This window comes from Antennarius striatus, chromosome 17 (genome assembly GCF_040054535.1).
Source record: "Antennarius striatus isolate MH-2024 chromosome 17, ASM4005453v1, whole genome shotgun sequence".
Taxonomy (NCBI): domain Eukaryota; kingdom Metazoa; phylum Chordata; class Actinopteri; order Lophiiformes; family Antennariidae; genus Antennarius; species Antennarius striatus.
In genome coordinates this window covers 16,923,524-16,941,596 of record NC_090792.1, presented here as the reverse complement: position 1 = coordinate 16,941,596, position 18,073 = coordinate 16,923,524, and the positions used below count along the sequence as shown (strand labels likewise).

General features: G+C 41.2%; 2 protein-coding genes across 2 annotated transcripts; both read left to right on the top strand.

The window, feature by feature from the left end:
* The first annotated feature begins 382 nt into the window (after positions 1–382).
* On the top strand, positions 383–9,792 carry ezra (ezrin a). The gene is made up of 13 exons (XM_068339286.1): positions 383–570; positions 2,101–2,184; positions 3,379–3,474; positions 3,584–3,858; positions 4,027–4,110; positions 4,391–4,537; positions 4,856–4,952; positions 5,543–5,706; positions 5,793–5,923; positions 6,231–6,391; positions 7,168–7,260; positions 8,100–8,372; positions 9,246–9,792. The coding sequence occupies exons 1-13, from the start codon at positions 559–561 to the stop codon at positions 9,408–9,410; spliced, it is 1,782 nt and encodes a 593-aa protein (XP_068195387.1). The 5' UTR covers positions 383–558; the 3' UTR covers positions 9,411–9,792.
* Positions 9,793–11,657: 1,865 nt separating this feature from the next.
* Positions 11,658–17,413, top strand: kcnk3b (potassium channel, subfamily K, member 3b). Its single transcript, XM_068339288.1, has 2 exons — positions 11,658–11,955; positions 13,138–17,413. Exons 1-2 carry the CDS (start codon positions 11,673–11,675, stop codon positions 14,016–14,018), a joined length of 1,164 nt encoding a protein of 387 aa, XP_068195389.1. The 5' UTR covers positions 11,658–11,672; the 3' UTR covers positions 14,019–17,413.
* The last annotated feature ends 660 nt before the right edge of the window (positions 17,414–18,073 follow it).

The following is an 18,073-nucleotide window of genomic DNA, read 5'->3' as shown; positions in this document are numbered from 1 at the left end:
TGTGAGAATATTTATGCCAGAAATTCACAATGGGGATGGAACACACATCAGGAGAAATTTGGATTTCAGTCATTTGCTCCAAAACATGTTCACCATGAATTCAGTTCCGTTTTGACTACCCTTAAAGTCTTTGAATCTCAGAGTTTGCTTCGCCTTAAACTTGTTGCCTTCAGGATGATATCTTTATGGCAGCCTGTGAATAATCCAAGTCATCTCCAAAACAGGAAACATGAAAAGTATATCCTTGCATGATCCGATCAAAGGTCACAGCGGTTCAGGCGCTGAGACAGGTGATGGTCTTTGGGTGGAGCTGTTCATTGAGGCGGTCACGCTGGAGTAGACCTGCTTTGCGATAGTAACCAAGCTGAACCTCCCACGTCACAACCAGTGATCTCCAGCTCAGTTCAAAGGACACTTGCCCTGCCCTTGAGTCTGCCAGCCAGCGCCGAGCTGCGTTCTTTATCAGGCAGAAGATCTGCTGGGAGTCTGCCACTGCAGCCTCCTTCAGTCTGGGAAACACTTTCTTCTGCTGGAGTTTGCCCACCGACCTGAACCAAGATGCCCAAAACGGTAAGATTTGGTGTTTTATTGCTTAACTGGTGCTTCCTGGTCCAACTTTGAAAGTTGGACCAGGCTGATCAATTATAAGTTCTGAATGTTGCTGATCCCAGTGAGCCTAAATTCACATCTTGAAAAACTTGAATTCAGGGGTAAATCATGATCTTTAGTTTCAGTCACAGCTTTCTTTTTTCCCCCTACGTCTAAGCTTGTGCCTTATTTCCAAGGGGCACTTGTCCTTCTTGGCATTTACTCATTAACCAAAAGTAGAGTTTGACCTATGGTGCACACATTCCTGGAAGAAAAAAAAAAGACACTAAAAAGGTATTTCATTGCTAAAACTGGGCTGTATGCTGTCTGTTTGGTTGTATATAATTGTGGTTTCTGTTTCTGCAACGCTGCACTTTTTATCATCTCATGAATACAGATTGACAGGTTCATTACTCTCCTTCAACTTTGTGAGAGAGTCAGAAATAATCAATTCCCAATCAAACTAAATTAACCCGTTTTTATTGGAAGTTGTAAATTCCCTCCGCTGGAATTACATATTCAGAAACTCTGCAGGGAAACTGATAAGAACGGTCGGATTGTGCATTAAGTCTGTAAATCTTGGCTTATATTGACACTTCAAGGAGAAAGCCACTCTGGGCAGGTCATGTCTCCATTTTTTATGACGTTCTATTGGTTACAGGTTCTGTTCATATTCTGGAAAACACGATTTTTGAAATTGAAAGGTACACAGATCCCAAAAAAGTGCAATCCAAGTAAACAGAGAAAAAAAAGGAATGGAATGCAGAAATACACTGATTTATTCAAGTCATTGCTTAAAGAAAAGGTCATGCTCTAGTAGCTAACATTGCTGAATGCATCAGCAGGAGGTTTTGTGTTCAGATTTAAACAGACGATCTCTAAAAAAAAGAGAAACACGGGAGGTTTAGTCAGCGGATCTTCCAGTTTTTGTTGCCCAGGTTTCGGTGGATTTATCTTTATGACACTCGGGGTGTGCTCGAGTGTAACTTCATAAAACGATTGTGTAACATCTGCAGGCCGGGGTCATGGAATACATTCGTGATGCTTTTTTGGAAAATATGGAAAGTAACTCTATCCGTGGAAATTTATTCTGAAAATACTTGAAAGTCAAATGTGTGTAACGTTTTTATTGGTTTTATTATAAGAAAGATCCGTTTTGTTAACAATGGTGAGAGGGAACTTGGCAAGCAGTGACTATTTAGCTACTTTAATCTGCATTTGTGCAACCTTGTGGCACCTTGCAAGGGTAGTCCAAAGTCTAATGAGATAGTGAGCAATTACAGTTTATGAACAATCCACTCCACAGCTCCACATCTTATTTTTTGTTACTATGAAATGTGTTTCATGACATAACCACAGTTGTTCCTAAATGAATTATTATTATAACAAAATGAAAATGGCATGCTCCTCCAAGCAATCCGAGATTGATGGATACCAGGAAAAATCAGTAAAACTAAATAAAATTATATTGAAATATATCCCTTCAATCCCAAATTACTTTTTCTACTGCAGGTCAACGTTCGCGTCACCACGATGGACGCTGAGCTGGAGTTTTCCTTTCAACCCAATACCACAGGGAAGCAGCTCTACGATCAGGTGAGTACTGTATTGTATTGGTGGAGACACACTAGAACAGTTCACGCTGATTTATGATCTTTAACCTGAGTGGTTTTAGTTTCATTAACCATGAAATTTGAGTTTTAGGCCCCTGATCATTTTATCTGAAGTGGAAATAATAATACAACAGCGTAATAATTCTTCATTTCAATTAAAATCCCCAAACAAAACTTACTTAAAGTGGAAACTTGTCAAACATGAACAGAATCAAAAGGCAGCTTCACATCATCAGGGGGTCACATCTCACTAGCTGCCAAACTTCTCTTCACAATCTCGATTGCAGTAGTTATCGCTATAGATAAAGTTAGTGCATTAGTAAGTAGAGGTTGTGGTTCTAAAGCTGACTGGATTGTATCATGGCCCACTGGACTCCCAGGGTCACCAAATGGACAGCAGACCAGTTTCAGACACTGAGACTGGGCATCAGCAACCAGCAAAAGCACTATAATGATGATGATGATGATTTTACTGTTCAGTAAAAGAGAAGAACTTAAACTGAGAAGGTTTGTGATCATATTTGTGTTTCATAAATGAAACAGATGTAAGAATACCTGCTTCGTTGATATTTTGTGAGGTTGTAATGTCTGCATATTGAACTATCAGCGAAGCCGAGCCTTTTATAGAGGCTGTTGAAGGTGGGATGGTTGCACCTTAATTATGACTCACCCTGGAATCTTAAATTTCTGTGAGGATACTAGAAATTTTGTGCATGTTAGATTGGCTAAAACCACCAACTAGTGCACAAGACTTCACTACTGTTTGGTAAATGGTATTAATGACAATCTAGTGTGAACAGTTCTGTTTAAAATCCCTGAGGCATGTGCTACGGCTGCTGCTATCATTTACCCTCTGAAAACCCTGAAGTTGGCAGCAGGAAAAAGATCCCCCAGACGTGTGACATCATGGGACACCTCTGTAAACATAGACATCATTGAAATACGTACTCAACCGGAAGTGGCCAGTACTGCACGGGGACATCACCACCTGATAACATGACTGCCTGTTTCCCTTTAGTTCCCTGTGTGGTGTAAAAAAAACTCCAACCTTCGTACCTGATAGGCAGTCAGAGCTGAGATAGAGGTTCTTGAGGCGTGACCTACTGTTTTAGATGATAAAAAAAAAAGAAAACATGAAGAAGGTGGCGATGTCGACTATCCTCCTTCCATGCTACAGGTTGCCAGGACCATCGGACTTCGTGAGACTTGGTACTTCGGGCTGCAGTTTGTGGACAACAAAGGTTTCATCTCATGGCTGAACTCAGACAAGAAGGTAAGTCTAGTGCGATGAGAATAACCGATATGTCATCTGATTTCACCGTTACTTTTAGGTCTGCTCTGTCTGCTATACTCCACATCTTTTATCACACCTCTGTTCTCAGGTGATGGCCCAGGATGTGAAGAGGGATATTCCCCTGCAGTTCAAGCTAAGGGTGAAGTTTTATCCTGAGGACGTGGCAGAGGAGCTGATCCAGGACGTCACCCGGAAGCTGTTCTTCCTACAGGTGAAGGAAGACATTCTGTTGGACAATATCTACTGCCCTCCGGAGTCCACCGTGCTGCTGGCCTCTTACGCCGTCCAGGCTAAATATGGAGAGTACAACAACAAGGTTCATCAATCAGGGTACCTGTCCTGTGAACGCCTACTGCCCAAGAGGTGAGTTTAGCTGAATTCTGATCTAAAGACCTGTTATGTACTTGCATACCAGCTAAAGCTATGACGAGCTAGCAAAGACCAGACAATGCAGCTTGTGTTTGGTTTAGGGTTTGACCCTGTAACCCGCAGCCTGAACACTGTGTCACTGATCACTGATCCCCCTTTCAGGGTGTTGGATCAACACAAGCTGTCCAAGGAACAGTGGGAAGAAAGGATCCATGTTTGGCATGAGGAGCACAGATCAATGCTGAAGTAAGTGATCGATAACTGGACAATAGTTCTACCATGGACTTATCTTCAGTTTGGAGCAAAACTATTTGACTTTCAAAGGCAAGAACAAAACTTCCTCTGAATGAAAATCAATAAAACACACTGTCTGTCTGTCTGTCTGTCTGTCTGTCTGTCTGTCTGTCTGTCTGTCTGTCTGTCTGTCTGTCTGTCTGTCTGTCTGTCTGTCTGTCTGTCTGTCTGTCTGTCTGTCTGTCTGTCTGTCTGTCTGTCTGTCTGTCTGTCTGTCTGTCTGTCTGAACAGAGATGAAGCCATGATCGAGTACCTGAAGATCTCCCAGGACCTGGAGATGTACGGCGTCAACTACTTTGAGATCAAGAACCTGAAGGGCACAGACCTTTGGTTGGGCGTCGACGCCTTGGGAATGAACATCTATGAGAAGCAGGACAAGTGAGTTATAGAGTCCGTGGCTTCACTCACGCACCATCACGCGTGTTGTGAGTTATAGACTGGAAGGCAACACCTGAGCAGTCATCGACCTCGGCTACCAGAATAGTATTAAGTAACAGGTTTGACCGCGTGGCTTTTGTTTGGAAGGGGCCGTTGACCCAGTTCTCCTGCTTCTACTACAACATGAACACACAAGAGCCGACTGATCCGCTGCTCCGATCGTTTCAGTGAATCCTTCAATCTGATTGTGTTCTATCTACACAGTTCTCCTACGTTTAACCATGTCGTTCAGTCTTCTCTTTTCTGTCTGTCCTCTAGGCTGACTCCAAAAATCGGATTCCCCTGGAGCGAAATTAGAAACATTTCCTTTAATGACAAGAAGTTTTTCATCAAGCCCATAGATAAGAAAGCTACTGTAAGTATTCTGAGAGTCAGATTTCATGCATGTGCAGCAGAAGCAACATTAAAAGCGAACAATTCACCCAATTCTGGGTCTTCTGGAGACTCTTGCCATTTTTTGCACTTTAAAGCAAGTCCCCATCTCATTTAATGCTTTAATTCTGCACTGAAGTGTGTTTATCTGTGATGATTCACAAATGTTTTGTGGACTAAGATACTTCTCCTGGGTGAGAGAGAAGAAGAATTTTGGTTTTGGGTGAACTGCTCCTTTAAGGTTGCAGAAGTTCTCAGGACAAATGGTACATGATGCAGATTTTAAAGCAAAGTTTTTAGTTAAATCTGTAATTCCCTCTTTAGTGGTGCTAGCATCGAACATTTGTGCAAAGAAAAAAGACTTTGCAAACTTGCAAACTCAGTAAAGTTGAGGTTAAATTAAAAAAAAAGTTGTTTCTCTACTCTCTTCTTTAAAGTCCTTTCAAATCCATTTCTCCTACAGTTATATTCTTGACAAAAAGGAAATAAAATAGATCTGGGAAAAAAGCTGTTTTGTCAAACTTGTGACCATTTTTGAATAGATTTAAGCAGCGTGCTTTCTGTCTTTCTAAGGATTTCGTATTCTGCTCCCCAAGACTGCGAGTCAACAAGCGCATCCTTCACGTGTGCAGGGGAAACCACGAACTGTACATGAACCGCCGCAAGCCCGACACCATCGAGGTCCAGCAGATGAAGGCTCAGGCCAAAGAAGAGAGGCTGCAGAAGAAGCTTGAGAGGTACTGGAATCACTTTAAAGCTGAAGGCCTCAGATACAAATTCGGGCTGTGAATGAATTCATCTTCATGCTTCTGTTGTTTTGCAGAGATCGTCTTGAGGAAGAGAAGAAGAAGAGGGAGGCCATTGAGAAAGAGAAGGTGGACATGGAGAAAGAGAAGCAGGAGCTGATGATGAAACTCTTCCAATATGAAGAAACAACCAAGAGAGCAGAGAAAGGTGAGATTTTTCATCTAAATTTGTCACCATTTAGACGATCCTGTCCTAAAATCCACCCGGCCCTCTAATAGACTACCAATGATTTCATGGCGGAGCTGTTTCAGTCAAGATTAGTAAGATGTTTTAAACTGGCGTCTGTGACGTGCCTTTACTGCCCTCTTCTGTTAAGTTTTCTTATAATCCCATGAAGAAAATGTCAAGAATACTTTTTAGTCATCCAGTTTCTGTACTTTTCTATATATTTTGCAAAAAATCAGGGTATATATTTTTTCCTGGCACAAAACCTTTAACTATCTTGGTCCTGTAGACCTTCAGGAGCAGTTTGAGAGGGCTATAAGGCTGGAGGAGGAGAGGACCAGGGTGGAGCAGGAGGCTGCCCGGTTGGAAGCTGAGAGGATGGAGGCCATAATAGCTAAGGAGGAGCTGACCAGGCAAGCTGAGGACCAGATAAGGAGCCAGGAGCAGCTGGTGAGTCCACCAGAGCTTTCACGTGAGAAAGTCATGATGGAAAACAAGCAAAGCTCCTACATCCAGGTTAAACATACATTTACTCTTTTAATTGCAGTTTGAGCTCATGCCTGTTTGCTTACAGGATCTCCTGGGATTAAATTTCCCCACAGAGCTTGAGAAAAGTCTCCAAAACTTTTATTGCTTTAAGAAAATGATAAATACTCATTATGTTCTTTCATGTTTACGTGTCAGAAGTTTGCCCAAAATGCAGACTTTCTCTGCATCTTGAAGATTTTGGAGAAATTTTGCAGCATTCAAAAGATTTTGATTTGTTTAAAAAAAACTTAAAAACTTAAAATGACACCAGCTTGTCCAGCTTGTCTTGTCTCATGGGCCACATAAAATGATGTGGTGGACCACATTTGGCCCCCGGGCCTTAAATTTGACACATGTGGCCTTAGGAGATTATTGCTATAGTGACGCTAATGTGAAGCATTTTAAGAGTATGAAACTTCACCTGACTTCTTATCAGCTTATGGGTAAACAATCATTTTTGATTGCTGGTTGAAATCTGTCAAATCTGAATTTGTTTTATTGAAATTAGAGATAAATTTCTTTTTCTGCAACGCTCAAATATCAATGCTGGATTTCTGACGCTCATAGCCGTTTGATCTCTACGTTCTCTGCCCATCCATTCACGTAATGACATGGCGGCCTTACAACCGAGGTGACTGAGGTAAGCAGGTGTCTATTCTTGGGTTATGTGATGACATGGTTTGCGCCTCGTCCTGCAGGCTGCAGAGTTGGCTGAGTTCAGCTCCAAGATCGCTCTGCTGGAGGAGGCCAAGAGAGCCAAGGAGGAAGAGGCTGAGTCATGGCAAAGCAAGGTGAGCCTCCGACTGACCATCACAGGGTGTTCAGGTTCCCAGAAGTCACAGGTGCTACCTGGAAATCGTCAGTCTGCATCTATTTACCTTTTCAGGTGGCTGATTCTTAAATGTCATCTGCGCAACTTGATATTTCTTTATTTAATTTGGGTGACTTTCCATGAAAATCACAAGATATTTAAGCTCTTCCACTTGAGAAAGCCACTCTTAAACTTTTAAAATCTTAGGGAATTAAACTTATATGTATATTAATGCCTTTGTGATTACACAGATTAATCAAATGTTTTGAAATGCATGTATTAACATGTAGGCCAATACATTAAAAATGTGAATTTGAGACAGACTATTTATAAAATAAAACAGTGAATAAACTTGTTGTTAGCACTACCTTAAATTCAAGCACAGCTATCAGATCTTTCCTATTGTTAATGTGAACAAAGATCAACAAGATATCGGGAAGAACTTTGAATTTATTGTACAGCTTGTTGTGTAACCTATTAATAACAGGACTCTTGTCAAGTAATGAGTGAAGAAGAAGGCCCTGCCATAGTCAGGAACTTATGTATGTGACAAATATACATAAACGCTTCTTTTTATAGTGGAAAAGACAAATCGACGTGATCGTAAAAGTGTCTTTTAAAGAAGCAGCCGTGAGGTCAGAGTCCAGCTCCGCCTGATATTTGTCCTGAAATGGGTTGCAGTGGTCCAGATGCTCTACTGTAGATATCAATATTTACAGCATTTATGCCACCATTAGAGACTTTATGGTCTTGACTGTTGCTCCCATTCAGCATTTGGACAACAGATGAGCTAAACTGAAGCTGCCCTCTTCATCCCAGGCTATGCTGGTGGAGGAGAATCTCATGAAGACAAAGGAGGAGCTGCACATTGTGAAGAGCACCACCAATTCGGTTCCCCTCACCGCTCCTGCTCCCGCTTCTTCCTCCTCCTCCTCCTCTTTGTCCTCGGATAACGAGAGTGACCACGAGCACAGCGAGGAGAACAGCTCCTACAGCGCTGAGCTGCCGTCACAGGGCATCAACGACCACCGCCACGAGGAGGAGCGGCTGACCGAGATGGAGAAGAACAAGCGCCTGCAGGAGAAGCTGAAGGTGAGTTCAGGATCGTCTAGGGGAAGCAGAAAAACAGAAAACTGCATCAACACCAGTTTGGACTTCTTGTAAGTGTAAAAAGAACATATGGATTTGCTCGGAAATTCAGGGGTTCCTTCCTTGGCACAAGCCCAACCATTCCAGTGTTGTCACAATCCATTTCAACAATGTTGGAAAAAAGGCCCCATCTCCCAATGTTAAAAAAGACCTCTGATGTCTGCCCCTTCATCCAGATCCCTTCCAATATTTAAGACGTTCTTCCCTCCTACGGGCCAAACCACCCACTGAGTTTCTTTAAAATATGTCAAGTGTTTTTTTGTTTGATCTTGCAAACAGACACACTAAACCAACCAACAAATAGTGAAAATAATAACTGTGTGATTTGCAATGTTAATCTGCAATTGACTATTTAGACTGCCAAATGTGTACATAGTCATCTAACTATGTACATATTTTGCTGGGTGGGATCTTTAAACCAGATCTTAAACACTTGGTTTAAAAATCCCACCCAGAAGCCGCGTTCTGGGTGGGAGCAGCTCCCTCCTGTTAACCGAAAGGAAAAAATAACTGCCTGTGGCCTTAATATTGGAGGTTAAAAAGTCAAAAGGTTACAGTTGTCAACTTACTAATCACTTTTTTGTAGATAGTGAATTCTAAAGCAAGATATTGTATATATGCTTCAGAATGGAACTGACCAGAGTGCACTCACGCTAGCCAGTTTCTGTCATTCAGTGCAATACGTCATTTTAGAGACACGACCAAACACCACATGAAGATTAAAAAATATGCTCTCATATTTGGAAGGACTAATATAAAAATATATATTTTGATGTTGAACCTGCTTTTTGGTTTTTTTTTGTTTTCTCTCCATAGGCCCTGAGCTCAGAGCTGGAAGAAGCACGAGATGAAAGCAAGAAGACAGCGAACGATCGGCGTCACGACCAGAACGTCCAGGTCGGCCTCGACAAGTACAAGACCCTGCGTCAGATCCGCATGGGCAACACCAAGCAGAGGATTGATGAGTTTGAAGCCTTGTAGAAACCTCAGAGAACTGATGATGCTCATGAATGCCCTGTTCAGCAATGTTTTTCATGATGTAATTGTAGTCACATCTTATTTTAAAGCATGGAGCTGATCTGTGCTAAACTAACCTCTTTATTTTATCGGTTAACTTTTGCCTGAAATCACTGTTTTGTTTTATCTTTGTAGCACTCAAACATCTCCAATGTGCTGTTTAGTCCCATTAAAACATAAAAACGTAACCCACACTTCTGTGTTTCTGATGTCATGTATGATCAAAGGTGGTGTGTGAGGTGTAAAGGAGAACAGAATGATCAAAAAGCCATTTCAATTTGCAAATGTTGCAAACAATGCCTTGTATAAATATATTAAAATATTAAAAAATGCAATAAAGCGTACAGCAAAGACAAACAGCAAATCCTCTACATTTGTTTGCATTTATTTATCATCACATGATAAAGTGATGATTGAAAATAATTTGTGTTGATCAAAGTATTAATTAATCTCTAAAGTTTAAAGTCCTTTGTGCACACACCGTCAGACATCCAAAGGTCAAATTTCATCTTTTGTACACTCAGGAACCGGATAAGATAGAAAGCCGAGGGAGAAGGCCAGTGTGACTAAGACCGTAGATCAAAGCTAGTGCTTTGATCACTGACAGTCGGTCAGAGCACTAGCTTTGATCTATGACCTATGCAAGTAGGTCAGGGTAAAATTTTGAATTCATTCTGTGACTGCCTCATCTATCCTGCAGCTTCTCTGCAGATATACAACCATTTTATTTTTATTTTAATCTAGTGAACTTAAAGTCCGTCCATCCTGTTTCCAAAACGTCTTGATTTTAGATAAAATCTAGTTAATCTTAATTACTCTTATAAATGACTAATAACATTTAAAAAACAATGAATGGGCAAAACTGAAGGCGCAGGATTTTAAATGGTAGTTTCCACTATGATGGAGCCTACATTACCCACAATGCATCTCGGAATAAAAGGCCTCTTACATCACCCATTGTGCTCCACGTGATATTTCTGTTATGGAGCTGAGGTTGCCCAGGGGTCTTCTTCACCTGTCAGTCTATAGGTGTGTTAATCATCATCATCATCATTCATCATCATCTTCACTCAACAACTCACCCTCTGGGGGGGGGGGCATGTCCCCCACTTCTTCTGACTTGAATGACATGAAATATGTGCAACCTCGAACTGTAGAAACGCTTTCCAGTAATTCTTGGCGGGACTGTTTCATAAATTCTTGTGTTTGTTTTTAGATTTAAAAAAAAAAAAAAGCAGCTTATATTGATCACATGCAAATAACTAATCCTGACTTTAGAGAGTGTACTGTATATAAATATAGTGTAAATAAATATTGGGCACTTTTAAATGTTGAAAAACAAATGAAATCTGGCGAGTAAAAGGAAAAGAAGTCAAAAGCACAAGTTTAAAACAAATATTTAAGGGAATAATGAATGCATGGATCTTGAGGAAAAATTGGGCAAATGTAGTGGGGTGGGACAAATTTGGTACGGATCCAAACTAAAGTGCACTAGCCTGAAATGTTTGCCTATTACTAATCCATTAACAATCAATCATAGTTATATATGACTGATTTTCATGGAATGAAGTGGACTGGCGCACACCCTTTATGTCATTCTGCTTCCCTTTTTTTGAATAAAAATACTTTTCCTTTGGTGACAAAACTTGTGTTTGAAGACTCCCTGTGAAAAGGATGTGTCTCTTAAATATTTGTTCAGTGGAAAAGACGATAATCATCGGGTTGCTAGACAACTTGTGAAGCCAGTAGAGCTAGTCTGTTTAAATAACTGCTATGCAAATATTTCATCCGTGAATGAACCGCAACGAACATTTAACGAACTGCTTGTGGAAGGCGGAAGCACATCTGCTGAGGAGCGAGCTGCAGGAAAGATAAGCACTTTTATTTTGACCACAGTTCGGAGAGCTGGGGTGGGGGTGTTGTGGGTTTGCGCGTAAAAAGCGCTCCATGAGGGTGAGCGCTCGATTTGCGCTCCTACTCCAAGAAGCCGCCTCTGAAAGTCTGTGGGATTGCCCGGTGCAGTCTAAATATAAGTCGGTGACAAATATTCCAAATACAGTAGCAACCCAACTGTGATGTGGGGGTGGTGCTGAGAGAACAGCTCCGTCTCCAAAGTCCCCCCCACCACCCCACCCCACCCCTCTGTTGGATCCGGAGACCGTCAAGAGAAGGTCGTAGAGGCTCAAGCTCCCACCTGCGTTTTTTTTTTTTTTAAATTTCCCTACCATGAAGAGACAAAACGCCCGGACTCTCGCCCTCATCATCAGCATCCTCACCTACCTGGTGGTCGGAGCGGCCGTGTTCGAGACGCTGGAGTCCAAACAGGAGAAAAGTCACAAGAGGAAGCTCGATGCCAGGAAGTACGAACTCATGCGCAAATACAACTTGACCAAAGAGAACTTCGAGGAGCTGGAGCACGTCGTGCTGCAGCTCAAACCTCACAAGGCAGGGGTCCAGTGGAAATTTGCTGGCTCCTTCTACTTCGCCATCACTGTGATTACGACTATAGGTGAGCGGCTTTTACCTCCTCGACGCGCATTTAAAGGATTTTAAGTCTTTCGAATCATCCACCGCGCAGGGCTGCAGGCAGGATCTGCTGCAGGGGGCCCCTCGCCCCTCTGGTTCCTGTAGAGGAGTCACATTAAGAATGAAACAAGCTGAGGTTTTTGAACATAATGTCAAGATACGGGGGTTAGAATAAAGTCTTAATTAGAAAGAAAAATAGATGAATTTGTAATTTGGATGGAAACATTGTAATATTAGCAAAATAGTCAGAATTAGGCAGGAAAAGTTACAAATACTCCTCATAAAATCGTGATTTTACATGAAGGAACTGGTAAATATGAGACGAGTCGTCATGAACGTGGAGTAATTTTTTGAGTTGTAGGTTTTAACAAATAATGAAATATCCAGTCGTTTGGCGAATCAACACCACATGAAAATAAACCAGACACATATGGAGACTTCTCATAATTTTGTGATTTTATTCTCATAACGATCTTTCATAATTCCAACCTTGCCATATTGAATCGTAATTCTAATAATATTTTGGCTTGAACTCTTTTAAATTTAAGCCCCTTCCTATGCTTTAATTCTATTTGGGTTTTTATCATTAGAATTGTATTCAATTCTCATTATCAGGTGTCTTTTGCTCTGTTATGCACTCACATTTAAGAAATTGTCGAGGTAGGTTGTAAATAATGAAAATTCAGGAATATAACTTTAGAGGAACCCCAAAAAAAACATTAAAATTTTGCTTGAACCAGAATCACAAATATATTGGAATTAGGCTTCTCTATGTCAGTATGATGTAAAAAAAATCATTTGTTTGTCTCAGTAATAGTGACTGCGGGTGGGATTAAGGTGATTCAGGATTAAGATTTAGATTTACAAGAAATTCGATTAAAGTTTTATAATTATATTTCTAGTACATTGTCATTATCAAGTGTCATTTGTCTGTTATGCACTGAAATACAAGAAATTATCTCGGTAGATTGTGAGTAACAAACCTTCAGGAGTATAATTATCCTTTAAAGACCAAGTAGGATTTGAATGTACGTCAATTTGAGCTAAAAATCATTCCTGTTTGTCTCAGTAGCGGTGGCGGCGGGTGGGATTCAGGTGAAGTGTGCATTCAGACGTGTTGTCATGTTGTGTGTCTGAGGTGTAAATATGATGCTGTCTCCTGCAGGTTACGGTCATGCAGCTCCCAGCACCGACTCAGGGAAAGTGTTTTGCATGTTCTATGCCCTCTTGGGGATCCCGCTCACCTTGGTCATGTTCCAGAGCCTGGGGGAGCGGATAAACATGTTGGTCAGATACCTGCTGCACCAAGCCAAGAAGTGCCTGACGATGCGTCGGACCGAGGTTTCCATGGCAAACATGGTAACGGTGGGCTTCTTCTCGTGCCTGAGCACCCTGTGCGTGGGGGCCATGGCGTTCTCGCAGTGCGAGGGATGGAGTTTCCTCCACGCCTTTTACTACTGCTTCATCACCCTCACCACGATTGGCTTTGGGGACTACGTCGCTCTGCAGAGGGACGATGCCCTGCAAAACGATCCTCGATACGTGGCTTTCTGCTTCGTGTACATCCTGATGGGTCTGACGGTGATCGGAGCATTCCTGAACCTGGTGGTGCTTCGCTTCCTGACCATGAACAACGAGGACGAGTGGAGGGACGCCAAACAGAGGTCCCTGATGTCCATCAGCAACCCCAGAGGTGAGGTGAGTCGTCTGTTAAAGGTCACCTCCTCAACTCCTTCCACGCCAGCTATCGAAGACAACACGAAAGGCAAAGACTTGAAAGGCGTCTACACTGAGGTGATGCATTTCCAAACTATATGCTCCTGCTTGTGGTACAGGAGCAAGGAGAAACTGCAGGGCTTCCTCCCTCAGGAGCTGACTTTCTCTGATGCCTACTTGCAGAAGAACAACAACAGTTCTCACTACATGGAGCCTTTATCAACAGGCTGCGTTTGCAGTCCACGTCAGTGTTCAAGCATAAGCTCCATAACAACGGGCCTACACATACTCTCCCCGTTAAGGGTGTTTAAGAGACGCAGCTCCGTCTAGCCTTTCAATACAGCAGATTTCAGCGCAACACAATGCATGCCAGGCGGACAACAGACGCTTGGCAGTTTTCTTACACAAAGGCACGACTGCGAGTGGATGTTTGCTGTGCTATAATACCAGCAAACCAACAGCAGAGCACACAAAAAATGAAGAAGAAAAAAAGAAGAAGCACAAACAGTTCTTCAAACATCATAATGTTACTTTTAGAAAGCACAACATGAAATATTTGTGTGCTTAAAGAAATCACGAAGGACGTCATCCAGGTCACTGCACATGAGATGCGTGTGGTGAACAGTGTACACAACTTATAGTTGAACAGATGTAGAACAAGTGCTGCCAGAGGACTCAGGAGGAGGCCTGCTAAAAAAGATGGAACAACAGAAACATCAACAGCTCAGTGTTTTTGTTCATAGTCTCAGTGTTGCTGAATCATCATACAGGAATCATACAAGTTGCCTTATGTTACCCAAGAAAACATGTTATTACACAAAATGTTATTGTCAGGAATTTACAAAAGCTGACACACACACATACACACACACACACACACACACACATAGGAATGAGTCATTCTCCGTGTGGCCGCTGCTGGTATGATGAATTGTCCGTGCTCTCCCTCTGATAAACGGTGCGTCAGTCACACAAACTGTAAAATTACACAACGTCAGAGGTGGAGAAGTTTAAAAGATTCACAATAACAGCTCGCAAATACAGTAATAGTGGAACTGTTGTAAAAAGCAAGGGCAGTAGCAATGAGTAGACACTCACCGTGCTGAGACACACACACACACACACACACACACACACACACACATGAACGATTTTAAAATAACATCTAACTCAACAGCCCTCAGCTAAATGCTTTACCCGCCTGCTAGCCGCGAGCGTCCAGGCACATGTGGGCACAGATGACACATTACTAAAGGAATAGTTTGGGAAATACAGTAATCCCTCTCTTGTTCACGCTTCAAGATGCCCAGGATTTTTCGTAGGTAGTCACGTGATACCGTATGCGCATGCTATTGGCTGACAGCATCTGGAAGTGCGCTGCGTTTCGAGACTCACTGAACGCAGCGCACTTCTGTGAAACACAAAAGTGTTTTAAATTCTCTATAAGAGTGTGAGAAAAGGTCATACAGATATAAGGTGGTTTAATACATGTATTGGATGGGGTTCATAAACGTTAAAATTACTGTACTAATAAAATTGCTATGTCGCGGAATTTTTGTTTTTCACGGGTGGTCCTGGAACGCATTAACCATGAATAACAAGGGATTAGTATATTTTTCCACCTCCTTGGAGAGAGATCAAAGGTGTAATAATGCTGTTATGGATGTTATCAGTTAGCAACTGGAGAAGAATCGATTATCTTGACTCCAAGATACAGAGTACGTCTCCAACACTGGTTTTGGGAGACACATGTTTTCTGAATTTCTTTTAATGTATTCAGACGTAATTTATAAGGTCAAAGGGGGATATTTAAACTCTGGATAGAGCCATGCCAGCTGTTGGCTTCTTTTTCCCGTCTTTACACTAAACTAATCTGGCCTAATTTCCCGGGCTCCAGCTCTAGCTGAAGCATTTACAATAGAACCTATTTTATCATGTGATTCTTATGCAAGAAAACAAACAACTGAATTCCTTAATTTGCTGAAATATTCTTTTAAAACTAACTGTTAATCCCTTGGATTACGAAAAAATAAATAAGGGAATAACCTGGATGTATATCTCGCTATTGTAATATTTAGAAAGTCTGATAATGAGATCATAACACAATATAAATACTGTAATAAGATACATTCTAGTCTCCTGACAAAATGTGCAGAGCCGTTCAGATCACATCTGGCTCAAACTGAAGTTGCAAAGTGTTTCAGGAGCAGCTCCGAGTGGCAGATGGGAGGAGGTCTCTGTGTTTAGACAATGGATAATAAGATGGTTGTCAATCACACACAGTTTCACCACAAAAGACGTAGTGTGACTGATTGATGAAAAAGCAAGAAATACACCCTCAGATACTATTCCTTGTATTTCTGAGCTTATTTTAGTGCATTATTTCAGCAGCTGAAACGACGTGACGTCACATTACGTTTATTTCTAGCAGCTGCAGACGAGGTTCACGTCAGGCCAAAAGATCGGAAAATGTAATTATGAGTGATTACTGTAACCGCCTAAAGAAATATTACATAAGGCGACATCATTGGAAAATGTATATTAATGATATATTCCAACAACAAAGGGAGATTCGGGGATTGCCCTGGCAATAATCCGAATATCATCAATAGATTCTGAAGGTGTTGTTTTTTTCTTTAACATTCTGATGCTTCTTTTTTTTTTCTACTTTGGATGAACTGCATTCTGTTTGACTCAAGTAAAAAGTACCGAAACGTATATTTGATATCAGTCAGGTGCCGTCTGACGTACTATGTGAGAAACAGGCCTCCTGTGTTTATAATGTACTTTGCTGAAATGTTTAAGTTACAGTTGATGGTGAAAGAAAAAACATGATGTAACTGACATGCTTATAAGAAGTGACTCAACCTACTGTATATTTTACTACTGTAATTTTAAAGTCGAACTGTGTGTGCTTGCCCAACAGGTTTCTCAGCTTTTTTTTAGACATTTTTAATTTCTCTAAATAACCTGGGGCCAACTAGTACTTGAACACGCAAATATGTTAGCTTGTCAGGGGAGTGTATGCGTATGCGGGAATGTTATATAATAAATAGAATGTCATGTACTTCCTTTTACGTCAGAAGAGAACGTTTAGAGAGAACATTTGAAATGTGAACATTCCATCCAAAATCTGTTGGGAATTCAGGGATGTACTGCAGTTTTCCTGGATCATAAAGAAACATTGACAGGGAAAATTTATGAAATGAATTTTCCTATACAGTTGAAGTTCTGGATTAGGTTGCATTCGTGTGATTTTACCATCTCCATGCTGGTTGTCAGCATATAGAGCATAAGGAAAGTCTGCTGAATGTATAGATACGACCGTTAGGTCCAGATGGTTTCCCTCTGGGAATTCTGACTTATGTCCAGTTTTAGAAAACCTACAGCAGGATAGTCATGAACAGACACTGTGGCGTTTTCGTTATGTTTTTCTTTGTGCATAAATGTATTTTTTGTTAGATTCAACTTACATTCGTGTGGATTCAACTGGATTTCTCATTGTTGCTGGGTTTTCATTGAGGCCACGGAACACCCCTCATAGAAGGCCGGGGCTGTTGATTCGGCCACATATCAGAGATCTGTGATATTTATAGAATAATTTCTCTAGAGAATGGGGAAAATTGGTGCACTTCTGCTGAATAGATCTAATTTAATTTTTTTTTTGACTTGGAGTCGGTGCATATGTATTCATAAGTGTTTCATAAACAAATGTAAAATTTGTCTAACACAATTCATAATAAAAATGTACAACATTAAATAATGAATTGACCTTTGATTGAAGGTTAAATTGAGTTTATATCACCAGATAGTAATCTCTCCATAATTGTCACCATGCTTCTATAATTTTCTGCAGTAATCACCGGACATTAGTTGATAATCATGATAAAAAGTGTGTGTGTGTGTGTGTGTGTGTGTGTGTGTGTGTGTGTGTGTGTGTGTGTGTGTGTGTGTGTGTGTGTGTGTGTGTGTGTGTACACGCAAAGAACTCACCACATTTAAAGTAATAAAATATAATGTCAAATAAATGCTGCATCGCATAAAATGATTTTTCTGTCAACAGATATTAGTTTTTCTCCAGAAGCAGCACCATATTATTATACATTTTTAGGAAACACTGGATATTTGTTGTCTTAATTGCTGCAATACAACACCAGAACAGAATTATAACATCACATTTGCTCAGAATAGAGCAATATCCGTTGCTATAAAAATTTGCCTGCCACTGCAACGTCAACCCGGCTGATAAGGCCTGCATGAAACGACCTTCAGCCATTAGATGTGCACAGAAACGCAACAGAAGGAGTAGCCAGTCGACAAATTCCTGTATTGACCCCCTGTGGCTTGAGCATCTGCTGTTTTCGACTTTGGCGAAAGACCTGAGT